The sequence below is a fragment of the Psammomys obesus genome, unplaced genomic scaffold (genome assembly GCF_907164565.1).
Source record: "Psammomys obesus unplaced genomic scaffold, mPsaObe1.curated_primary_1811, whole genome shotgun sequence".
In the NCBI taxonomy this organism is placed as follows: Eukaryota; Metazoa; Chordata; class Mammalia; order Rodentia; family Muridae; genus Psammomys; species Psammomys obesus.
The window spans coordinates 4,033,144-4,045,937 of NW_026585685.1; the positions used below are offsets into that span (position 1 = coordinate 4,033,144).

Consider the following 12,794-nt stretch of genomic DNA (forward strand, 5'->3'; position numbering starts at 1 on the left):
TGCCCCAAGTAACACATTTTTCAGACTAAAGAAAGAGCAAGAAGTTTTGTGAGTGCTGCCATTAGGGCTGTAGTCCAGCATCAGCTCTTGGATTTTCCTTGTGTTTCAGTCAATTGAACTCTGCCGGCCACTCGATTCACGACTGGAACACGTGGATTTTGAGTGTCTCTTCACGTGCTTGAGCGTGCGTCATCTCATCCGGGTCTGTGCCTCTCTCCTTTTAGAGCGGAGGGTAATCTTTGTTGCCAACAGCCTGAGGTAAGGAATCAGTGGGATATGTCACCTCATGTGTGTCTTGCTTTTGTTTTTTGTTGGTGGTGATGGTGGTGTTGTTTTCCGCAATGGGATTATATTTAAAATATCTAGTACTAGGGCTGGAGAGCTGGCTTGGAAGTTTGAGTACTCGTTGCTCTTGCAAATACCCAGGTTTGGTTTCCAGGACCTAAATGGAGAAGACAGACACTGAAAAGACTTGTGTGCAAAATTACAAAGATGGCTAGGTGGGTGGTGCACACCTATAACTCCAGCACTCGGGAGGCGGAGGCAGCCAGATCTCTGTAAGTTCGAGAGCAGCTGAGGCCACATAGTGAGACCCTGTCTCAAAATAAAACAAAACAAACACATCCAACAAAACAGAAAGAAATAAAATATTGATATTGCTTACAGGGCTGTGTGGTTCATACTTGTGGTCTCATCTACTCAGGAGGCCCAAGGCAGAAGATTCAGTTGAGCTCAGGAGTTCAAGGACAGTCTGGGAAACATATCCTTTAAAAACACCAGTATTGCTTTTTTATGTACACATCATTTATTTTAGCGTGATAAATTGTGGTGAACCTGACCGAGATGAGTCCTGCTAAAAATTACTACAGATCCCCAGGGTTGTTGATCTGTGAAGGGCAGTGAGGTCACTGTGTAATGCTCTGACATAGTATTGAGTTGTGGCCCACGTGCTGCTTTATTTACGGCGCCATGTGCTCTCCCCCTGTCCAGCACCCTGTCAAAATGTGGCCACGCCGTGGTGGCTGCACTGTACCCGTTCACCTGGCAGCACACCTACATTCCAGTGCTGCCCGTGTCCATGGTTGACATAGTGTGCTCGCCCACGCCCTTCCTCATTGGAATCCTGTCCTGTTCCCTGCCCCAGCTTCAGGACCTTCCCGTTGAAGAGGTAAGGTGAAATAAATGGTACCTTTGGGAAATACTAGAGTATTGGCAAAGGAAACCAAATGATCTTTTCAGAGGGGTAGAATTGTTATAAACATCATAATTTTATCATTTGGGCTTCAGAAGCTCGTCAGTTTGAGGTTCTTCCCTAGCACCTACATGGCAGTTCACACCATCCATAACTCCCAGTTCCAGGGTGCACGTGATACACAGACATACACGAGCATAACCCTCATAGTGAAATACAATAAGGAAGTTAAAAATTCAAGAATACAGTTATTGATTATTTGTTTAGTACACTCATATTTTATATCTTTTTTTAAATTTTATTTTATGTGCATTTGTATAAGGGTGTCAAGAGTTCTTGGAACTGGAATTACAGACAGTTGTAAGCTGCCACGTTGGTGCTGGGAATTGAACCCAGGACCTTTGGAAGAGCAGGCAGTGCTCTTAACCACTGAGCCATCTCTCCAGCCCCTTTCTTAAAGTGAAAACAATTCCATGGTACATTTGCATCTGACTTCTTTTTACAGTAGTGAGCAATGGACTCATGTATGTATAAAAAGGAGGTTTTCTTTTTTATCTTTTTATTGATTCTTTTGTGAATTTCACATCATGCACCCCAATCCCACTCATCTTTCTGTCACTTTGTATTTGTCTCTGCCCTTGGGACCTCCCCATCACCACCAAAAATATAAAATAAGATAGAAAAACAGACACAATTTACATCTTGTTTTGGAAGCTGTAGTGTGTCACAGTGTGTCACACAGGACACCCTTTTGTCCACATTTCTTTACTTGCAAATGCTCATTGCACTGAGTCATTGGTCTGTTTGGAGGCCTCTGCCTTCTATTACACTTTTTTAAAGCCTAATGGTGATGGCACATGCCTTTAAACCCAGCCCTTGGGAGGCAGAGGCAGTCGGATCTCTGAGTTTGAAGCCAGCCTGCTCTACAGAGCGAGTTCCAGGACAGCCAGGACCACAAAAACCCTGTCTCAAAAAAAACAAACGAACAAATTTTTTTTCTGTGTATGCCATGATATGAATGGGTTCCGTGGCACACGGAAGGTCAGAGGACAATTTTGTGGGTCAATCCTCTCCTCTACCTTTATGTGGGCAGCAGGGATAGAGTATGGGTGGTCCAGCTTGATCTTGTGGGCCCATGTTTTCTTTCTTAAAATCAACACAACATTTCTCTGGGTGTACTAAAAATTTGTTTCAAGTTTAGCACATGTGTAGATAAGTGCCTTAAACAAGCAGAATACACCTTAGTGAAGCAGTATTACAAAGTGATAAGTATATAATTCAGCATTGGATTGTAGTGGGACATTACAGCAAAAGATTTAAGTCTCCTAATCTCATGGTCCCTTCCCCAAGCCCCAGAAAAGCTCACTACTGTCTTCACTCTTACAGTAGCCATCTGTTTGTATTTCTTGATAATTTTATCTCCAAATATGTGTGGTGGCTCAGCTGGTAAATGTGCTTGCACCCAAACCTGACAGCCCAGGTTCCAGCGAAAGGCAGAGGGAGAAAACTGACTTCTGTAACGCCTTTCTACACCATGGCATAGCAGTGCATCTCTCTCTTTCCTCTCTCTCTCTCTCACATGCAGAGAGAGAGAGAAATGCTAATAACATTTAAAACAATGTAATCAAGGCTTCTTGTTTCTGAAGCTTCATATAAAAGAGTAGTGTAGCTTTTCTCTAGTTTCCTCTGGGAGGCCTGTGTTTGTATTCATCCGTGTGGGCTTGCCAATAGTTGGGTGATTCTGATTGCCTAGGATGTGCTGATGTGTGAGTGTGCCACAGTTTTCTTACTCATTCTACAGTTGATAAATACCTGAGCCCTCTCCAGCCTGAGGGTTTCATGAATAGTCCTGTAAATATTTTTATCCATCACACTCCATCCTTGCAGGCCTGTGGGTATATGCTTCAAAACAGAATTCTGAGCTATAGGCTAAACATATCTTCAACTTCAGAAAATTCAACATTAGTGACAACTTAAACTTCTCCCAACAGAGCCCTGGAGGAACTGTGGCTTCCCATACCACCAGCGCTGTTGTCATCTTGTGTAGTTCAGCCTCCCCTGGCTGGTGACTATGGAGCTGTGTGCTCGTTGTAGTTTAATTGGCATTTCTTGATCATTTTTGAGGTGTATTTATTGGTCATTGAATATCATCTATTATAAATTATTTGCTACCATTCTCCTGAATTATTTATCCTCCATGATTTGTAAAATGTCCTCATTATTTATTTTGTTTGATGGTTTTGCGATCAAATCCAGGTTGCCTATCTGAGCTACAGCCCAACCCATGTTTCTAGAAATCCTTTTGTTTATTTTATTTTTGTGGATTGGGTCTCAGGAAGCCCAGGCTGGCCTCACTCACACTGTAGCTGCGCATGAGCAAGAACTTCTGATTGCATTCCTCCGTCCCTCTAGTTCTGGGTTACAGGTAGATAGCAGCATACCTGGTCTACCTAGCGCACAGGAAAAACTCCATGATCCATGCGTGCAAGGCAAGGCCTGAAGATTGGGTTATATCACCAGCCTGAGGCTCGCCTTTCATTTTCCAAAACAATGTTCTGAATTTGGTTCTTTGTTTTTTTGTCTGTTGGTTGGTTGGTTGGTGTGTGTGTGGGTTTTGGGTTTGGGGGTGAAGGTCACTTGTTTGTTTCTGAGACAGGGTCTCACTATATCTCCAAGATGGGCTGGAACTTGGAAACCATCCTGCCATGGCCTCCAGACTGCTGGTATTTTATCTTCTACCACCACACCCAGCCCAAAATGACATTTTTTAATGCAGGAGAGTTCTTTATTTTAATGTGGTTAAGATGCCAATCTTTTCATTTATGACTGATGTTTTCATGAACGGCTTAAAATTTTCACATTAAACTAATGAAGAGGAAGATATCCTCCTCTGTTATCTCCCTATTAGTTTGCTTTTGATTTTGTCGCTGACTCCACCTTGTACTTCATTTGTTTGCAAATAGTGTGGTGTAAAGCTCATTTGGGGATTTTCCCTCTTTGCAGCTACCCACCTCTTCAGTATCACTAGTTGAAAAGGCTGCTCTTTGCCACTCCACCACACTGGCCTGGCAAATCCCTGTACTGTGTAATTGTGCACATCTTTTTCTTTTTCCAATTCGTTTGTTGTTATGATGGATTAGTTTTAAATTGGCTGCAACTTTAAGTTAATTTTGATTGAAACTGTTCCCATGGCCTGGAAGAAGGAGAATGCCCATCCCGATCCCACAGTGCCTGATGTATCTGTGAATGTCTCTGGTTGAACCTGCCTGCCTCCTTTATTCCATAGGTGCTGATAGTTGATCTCTGTGCAGACAAGTTCCTACAGGAGGTGAGTGACAAAGGAGAAGATTACATAATGTTTGGGGACATAGGTGTCTCTGTAGGCAATTAGACAGAAAATATGTGAAAGTGCTTAGAGAAGATGACTCAGAAAAGGCTTCTAGTTCCTACCCATCTCAGAGCCGACACTGTAGCTAACCATACAAGATTGTCCTGAAAATTTTGGCTTGAGTTTATAGGTGTCCATCCCAAAGGAGGAAACAGCATAAATGTCACTCTCAAAAGAAGTAGCCATCCCTTCAGCTGCAGAAGGCTTGGCATTTAAGCCTCTAAGTTGGTGAAATATACTGAGCTGAATATGCAGCTCAGTAGTAGAGTTCCATCTAGATGCATAAGCTCCCGTGTCCAATTCAACACACGAAAAGAAGAGAAAAGCACTAACTGTGGTTATTTGTAGATACTCAGGCAATTAGAATCTAAAGATAAGTAAGACAGAGGTCTCATTGAATACGGCAGTGGGCATTTATATAATGCTTTAGAGATGGTATAATAGCAATCCGAACAAGGCATACTGGGGCAGCATGAGGTAGTTCTAACTGATGGATGCCAAGAGGAAAAGGAGATAGTGAAGAGTCTCAGAACAGCTCTCTGAGTATCAATTGAGCATGGAAACCAGATCCCTCTCTTCAGAATCAGTTGGATCCTCACAACGGAACTACCATTTGTTGGGGAATAATATTGGAGACAAGGAATGAAACTTGTAGATAAGAGATTTTGTAGAAAAGTGCCAGAGAATTTTAAAAGGCATTGCTTGGATTTTAAAAGCAAAGTTAAAATACACTGTAAACATAATGCATTCCGATTCTAGGTATGTGACAGAAGTTAAAATGACTCTTCAGGCAGAATATCCACAAAGCTGCCTGTGGGGTGGGGGTTGTTAGCTGGTGCACGTTTGACATTCTCTAAGGCTCATGCAGAGTTGCTTCCCTTTCAAGGTGTCTGACGAGGATGAAATTCTGCCGCCTAAGCTTCAAGCTGCCTTGGTGCAGATTTTAGAAGATCGAAATGAAGTCTTGGCCCAGGAAAAGCAGTTTTCACAAGGTGTGAGACATGTGGGCCGAGGACTTTAGGTTAAAGCAGTGAACACTCGAGGCAGAGCCAGCGCTGGGCTAAAGAACATGCCGAAGTAGTGCACCTTGAGAATCTCAGTCCTTTCTTACTGCTCCCCAAGTGCCAGTCCCCCTAGGTTGTAGGACTTTTGATAAGTTACATTTATAGCATGTTTTCTTCCTATAGGTCTGTCTCCCATGTCATTTTCTCTTTGAGTTCATTCTGTCCTTTAAAAAAAAAACTCCCTCTCTCACCAGTGTTTACTCATTTCTTTCCCTCTGCTCCCCATGGCCCTTAACGTATTTGTAACTGACATGGTAACACATGCCTTTAATCTCAGCACTTGGGAGATAGAGTCAGACCTGGTCTACACAGTAAGTTCCAGGCCAGCAAAGGCTTAATAATAAGACCCTGTCTCAAAAACAAAACAACAGAAAGCAGGTGTCATATTGACATTTCAGATGGGGAAGTAAGGCTGTTTACTGACGGGAACATAACAAACAGAATTAGAGAAGTGATAACCCAGTTTAAGGCTGGTGTGGTAGCATGCACCTTTAATCCAGCATCCTGAGGTGAGGCAGGTGGATCTACATAGCGAGTTCCGAGGCCAGCCTTGAGAGACCTGGCCTTTAAAAGAAAACCCACAAACTGAAGTAGTATTTTGCCAGGCATGGTATTTCATTCCAGTAGTCTCAGCAACTGGAAGGTAGTAGAAGTTTGAGACCAGCCTGGGTGTCAAAGAAAGAGCCCAGAGAAAGAGGTGTGTATTGGAGTAAGATGGATGGGTGGATGGACAGGAGCGTTTCTGCTTATCGTCTTTGGAGGAGTAGTGGTGTGGCGCCAGCGCATTAACACCCAGTGCACTATTGTCATCGCCGTCAACCATAGTGCAGTATGCGGTGAGAAAGAAGGCAAGTGATTTGTGGAGAAATTAGTGCGTTTGTGTTTTGACAGCTGACTGTAATTGGCTCATAACCTACCAAATATTGTAAAGGATCTGATGTGGTGACTTTTAGACAAGTTGAAATTTATGTACTTTATAAATGATACAATTTATAATGGGACAGCCCAGTGTTGACGCTGGGACAGCCCATAGACAGCCTGAGGACGGAAAGAGCAAAATGCTCATGTGGAGATTGGGACTTGGATTGCACAGCCAGCTCTGTCTCTGTGCCAGTTGGCTTTATTTTTACTGCTGCTGCTGCATGAACAGGATCTCAGGCAACCCAAACTGGCCTCAAAGTTCACTATATCGCTCAAGATGATCTTGAACTCCTGATTCTCCTACTTCCATCTTCCAGGTGCTAAGATTACAGGTGTGAGCCACCAGACCTCCTTAAAATTAGCCTTTTAAGGAGCAGAATAGAATGCCAAAGAGAAGTGGTCTGAGGACCACACTCAGGGGAGGATGAAGAGACAAGAAGATGCCAAATTCTCAGTCTTACATTCAAGACAGGAAACAGGGGCCAGAAGAGCATAGGGATGCACAGATGCAGCAGAGGACTGAGAGGAGGGTACAGGTGGAGAAACGGGCTGTGTTTGCATTTTCATAAGAGAAATGAATCATAATGTGGAAGCCAGGCTACAAGGTGCAGTAAGAGTATTGAGGTTGGGGGATGAAGGTCAAGACAAAAGCTATTTGCTTTTTGTATGCCACGAGTTGTGCGGCAAACTAGGAATGCACATTCCTAAACTTACTGTCTTTCATGACTCTTTAGAATTGGCTTCCATAACTAGTGTCAGGTTCTTAATACACAAAACTTAGATTATTTTCTTTGTTTCTTTCATTCTGAAACAGATGTGACACTGAATTCCCTGGTGTCTGAAGCATTTGTCAGGTTTTTTGTGGAGCTTGTGGGGCATTATTCTCTGAATATGACTGTCACAGAGCGTGGGGAGCGCGTGTTCCAGAGGGAGCCGTTTCGGAAGTCCCACACTTCCCGCAGTGTTCGCCACTTTCTGGATCTCTTCATGGAGACACAGATGTTTGCAGGATTTGTCCAGGACCGGGAGCTTCGGCAAAGCGGAGTTAAAGGTTCTACAAGAAATCATGATCTCCTTGTTTGCTTTCTTAGTCAGGGTTCTGTTGCTGTGAAGAGACACCATGTGCATGGCAACTCTTATAAAGGAAGGCATTTCATTGGGGCTGGCTGACAGTTCAGAAGTTTAGTCCATTACCATCATAGTGGGAAACAAGGGGGTATGCAGGCAGATGTGGTGCTGGACAAGGAGCCGAGAGGTCTGCATCTGGACCCACAGGCAGCAGGAAGAGACTGAGACACACTTCCTGTAACAGAGCCTCACCTATTCCAGTAAGGCCACACCTCCTACTAGTGCCATTCCCTGTGAGCCCGTGGGTGCCATTTTCTTTCAAACCACCACATTTGGTGAGTTCTTATAAGGATTGAATAATAGACAAGATGTGTAGGCTTACCAGGGCACATGGGAGTTACTTTGGGAATTATCTATTATACTGTTTAACTGCTGACTAATACACTGGTAATAAAAACAGGATCAGGGCAGTGGAGATGGATAGTCCTAAAGCCTCTTGCTGGCCACCTTGACAGGTTCTGTCCCTGGATTCAATGTGATGGAAGGAAAGAGCAGACACCCACAAGTTGACCTCTGACCTCTACATGTGTATCATGGCATGCATATTCCCACTTCACATACATACATGAAAACATGAACATACAAAGTTAAGTAAATTACAAATTTGAAAAAATCATTTAAAAAAGACTAATCTTAGGCTGACGCATAGCTCAGTAGTAGAGCACCTGCCTGGTGTGTACAAAGACCTGAGTCTGCCCACATCACTGCCAAAAAGAGGAAGAAAATGTTTAATTTAATTGGTTTCCAGGCTGGAGTGTTGGACAGTCTCACCAATATCTTCTTCATAGGTTTGTTTGAAGTCCGGGCTCTCCAATATTTGGAAACAATTCCTGAGTCGGAACCCAGTGGCGTGAATAGAATTTTGCGGAGTCTTGGTGAGTTGCTTTGCTCTCTCTTAGATAAGGTGGCTGTAAAAGAGCCTCTCAGTAAGCAGGTCTCATCCCAGAGACTCCACTCAGACCAGCAGTCAGCCTCAGGCTGGCTGACTGGACACTGTGGCCCTAGCTCCTAAAGTTTTGAAAAAGCAAGTCACCTCAAACACTGGGGATTCCCTACCAGGCTGGGCTCTGGGCTGTGTCCCTCATGTGAAGCCCTAATTAACCTTACAGTGAAAGTTCCCACATCATGATCATAAAGCTTCTCTAGGTAGCACCGTCCGGGGCTGTGTTTTAAAAACAGTCCTGTTACCGGAAAAAATGTATTTAGGCATACAGATAAATTTTACGTATAACTTTAGAGTGTCCGTGGACTTCAGACTAAAATACCAGGAGGACTGGAAAACAGGGGAGGATGCCTCACTCTAATTTTATAAACACAGTTCCTTATGATTTTTAAATTCCAGTGTGCTATGAGAACAGTTGTGTGCCTTTCTCAAACAGTGATCTTAAATCCTAAATGGAATCGGTGCCTCATTAGACCCTGTTCTTAACTAGCTGAGAGACCATGGGCAAATTACGCTGCAGGCTATGATTTCTTCTGTCCCTAGGGGTTAGATTAGATCAGATGATAATCTTTAGGGACTTTTTTAAAGGTTTCCCATGAGCTCCAAGAAATCTCTGTGGAGTAAGCCAGGTAATTTGAAACTCCAGTCTGAGTTGAAAACCACTTAGATTAGATTCTGTCTTGAGTTCTTTTCTACCTCCACAATTAGACACTCATGGTTTTTTGTTTTGTTTTTTTGTGGTCGAACACATCAACTGATAGCTTTCCATTAGCACAACCAGACGCCTAAGATAATAAAAAGCCTCTGGAGCGGTGGTTCTCAACCTTCCTAATGCTCCTAACACTTTCATACAGCTCCTCCTGTATGTGGTGACCCCCAACTATAAAATTATTTTCATTGCTATTTCATAACTGTAATTTTGGTACTGTTATGACTTGTAATGTAAATATCTGTGTTTTCTGATGGTCGTAGGTGACCCCTGTGAACAGATCATTCAAGACCCATGGGGGTCACAGGTTGAGAACTATTGTTCTAGAAGCTTATTTGGGCCTCTTCTAGTTTGGGGAGTTTCAGCCCATGGATCATTGGCCCTAATGCTTTGGGCCTGTGGCTAGGTAATACAGCATGCCAAGACATGGGTAGAAGCTGCTGCTTGTGTCATGCTGCCAGGAATCAGAGACAGGGAAGGGCCAAGTAGCTGCTGAGCATACTCAAGACCAGAGATCCTACCGCTAGGCCCCACTTCATTAAGTTCCATTACTTTCCAATAGTGCCACAAGCTGGGGACCAAGCTTTCACCCATAGGACTTTGGGGAACACTTATACAAATCACAGCACTTGGCAGGGAAGCTAAACTCCTGAGTGGTTCTGAGTGCCTAGGTTGTTAGTCCCCTGCCCCAAACGTGTAACAGATAACAGTAAAATAAGCGCTCACACTACCCTTTTCTCCTTCCAGGAAGCAAAATGAGGTTTCTTCACAAGAAGTGAAATCTTTGTTTTCATCCTAAACATAACTGAAAGTGCCAAAGACAGTATTTTTCCGAGGATCTGGATGCCTTGAAGAGTCCTACAAAGTCCTTGAGATTGTACAAGGAGAAAGACTGTTGCTGCAGGCCAACTGGGAATAGTCTAGAACCAATGTAATCTCTTCTCCTTCTAATGCAGGGACTTTGGTTTGGTTAGTTGGTTTTTTGTTTTGTGTTTTTTTGAGACAGGGTCTCTTATATTACCCTATGTTAACCAGGCTGGCCTCAAACTCACAGAGGTCCACCTGCTTCAGCCTCCCAAGTTCTGGGATTAAAGATGTGTGCCATCATACCTGGCCAAGTTATTTTTACTGTGGTGTTTTCTCTTTTGATTATTGGTGGGTACAAGAAGCTCTACTTTAAGCCTAGTCTATGAAAGCAGTTGTCTTTTACAAGAAAAAGACTCAGAAATACTTAGTGTTACTCTTTAAAAAAAAACAAAAATAATGCAAAGATGAGAATGAGGAGAGAAATGCTGAGTTTCGGTACTAAAGAGGCTAGGTAGAAATGGAGCACATTGCGGTTACACTCGATTCATCATCAGGTTGCTTTAAATCCATGGACTGTTTGCACTTTCAAGTTTTAGTATGTTCACCTTTGATAACCCCATTCTGCCCTGTGTCCTGTCTTAGAAAATTTCATTCATGTTAGAACCTTAAAAAAGCAGGCACCATGCAGATCCTCCCTGGAACATTGTCCTGCTGGAATAGCGTGCCTTTCACGTGGCAGCATTATGCTGTGTGGAATACAGCCCATATGAAAATGCCCTTTTAAGGACATAGCTACCTGTTTGTTGAGCAAATTGGTGCCCACAATTTGCTGCACTGTGTTAGTCTACTTATGCCATCTTATTCAAGCTTTAGATCAACTTCATGTTATTTTTACAAGAAACTGGAGTTCAGAGAGGCTAAGTAATTTGGCCAGTTTTATACAAGGCTGGACTAAGCCAAACACTTGACTTATGAACACATAAAAGCTGGTTAGTCCTACAGATGGAAACTTGAGCTCTTTAGGCTTGCAGCGATGTTTAAAGTTCTTTGTGGAGTACACCAGAGCCACCTCTTGGCTCCGCAGAGACTCAGGCTGTGGGTTGTCTAGGTGAGGCTCAGCTCCTTTGTTCGCTTTTCTTCTGCTGCTGGGGTAGAACCCGAGGCCAAATGTCGTCATTTGACGTCGTTGTGAGTTTTCATTCTGATTAGACTCCAAGTATTTACCTCTCCATCAACCAGATGCTGAAAACCTAAAGTAGGAGTAGTGGCTGGGAGAAGGAGTTTGTCAGTGAAGGTGCAGTTTCATTGGTAACTGATAAATGTGGCAGATGTAAGTTGTTTCCTTTAACCTTTGCTCATGGCTTTACCTGGCATGGAAAATATTTATTCAGACTTAGAAATGTTGTACACTGTATTGGGATACAACTGACTAACTTGTACAGTACTGTCATTATCGCCCATTTTAGTGTGTCTGAATGAATCCATTTAAGGCTGGTGCTGTGCAGTATAGCTCCTAGATGTGGGTCCAGGAAAAAAACTGAGCCTGTCTTTTAAAATGTTAATGCAGCTTACCCCAGGGAGCTCCTCCAGACATCTCCCCAGACGCCCCAATCCTGAGGGAACAATTCCTAATTGGTTGTTTATAGAATGGGAGTAGGAGGGTTTTCTGTGGCCAATCGCAGCTGTCCCTCTGAGGGAGACTGCTTTGCGGATGAGAGTCTTACCTTCTTACAGTCGAAAGCTGCTTTCTTTCCTTGAGTTCATTGTATTTTCTTTTTGTAAATGTTGTGAATCCTGGATATGTTTGTAAAAAGAATCGTTAAAGATTTCTATCAAATGTTTACAGATCTTTTAATGAATAAAGGCATTTTAAAATAATCCCACAGATTTGGAGAATTTAAAATAAATCCGCTTAAGATGTGTCTTAGTTTTCTGTTGCAGTGATAAAACATTGGCCAAGTAACTTGAAGATCGTTTATTTTGGCTTACAGTTCCAGGGTTAAGAGCCCATTTTGGTGGAGAAGCATGGCACCAAGGGGAAGGCATGGAGGCAGGAGTTGAGAGCTGGAGTTCACATCTTCAAACAGCAACATGGAGGCAGAGAGAAAAGTAATGTGAGGCTTAAACTCTCAAAGCCACCTCCAGTGACCTCCAGCCAGGCTTGGCCTAAACCTCCACAACAGCGCCACCAGCTGGGGACCGAGTACCCAATCCATCTTAGACTAACCAGGCTTAATTGTGACCAACTTTTCCAAAGCTCTTAACAGATAAGCCCTGGTTGAATGCACAGTGGGCAGCATATATAGTCCAGCTATCTTTTTTTGCCTTTATCGTAGTCTGGGAGATACTTCAGGCAGGATATTTACTAACTACAGCCTGAGGGTTTGGGAGCCAAACGAGGAGTATTCTATTACCACAGATCCTAAAGGCAAAATGATTGGGTTTTATGTAGACCCAATAGACAAAAATGGGAGAGCTTTGTAAACAAGGCATTTTGTAGATGTAATTACTGTCTTGGAAGGGATGAAGTGTTTGTTTGCAATGCCGGGGACTGAAGTTTTACCACTAAGCCGCACCCCCGGTGCGTATAGGGTTGTTAAAGCTAAAAATTTAATTTAAAAAACAGGTGCCCATATCTAGAG

General features: G+C 43.1%; 1 protein-coding gene across 2 annotated transcripts in view; it reads left to right on the plus strand.

The window, feature by feature from the left end:
* The window catches only part of Dennd2c (DENN domain containing 2C), a 38,923-nt gene extending 28,537 nt beyond the window's left edge, over positions 1-10,386 (plus strand). For both annotated transcript variants that reach the window (XM_055628245.1, XM_055628254.1), the window contains 7 exons: positions 110-258; positions 991-1,168; positions 4,479-4,520; positions 5,467-5,572; positions 7,380-7,616; positions 8,482-8,568; positions 10,093-10,386. In XM_055628245.1, coding sequence (XP_055484220.1) covers positions 110-258; positions 991-1,168; positions 4,479-4,520; positions 5,467-5,572; positions 7,380-7,616; positions 8,482-8,568; positions 10,093-10,124 — 831 coding nt within the window. In that variant the 3' untranslated portion in view covers positions 10,125-10,386. The remainder of the gene's footprint in view (positions 1-109; positions 259-990; positions 1,169-4,478; positions 4,521-5,466; positions 5,573-7,379; positions 7,617-8,481; positions 8,569-10,092) is intronic.
* The last annotated feature ends 2,408 nt before the right edge of the window (positions 10,387-12,794 follow it).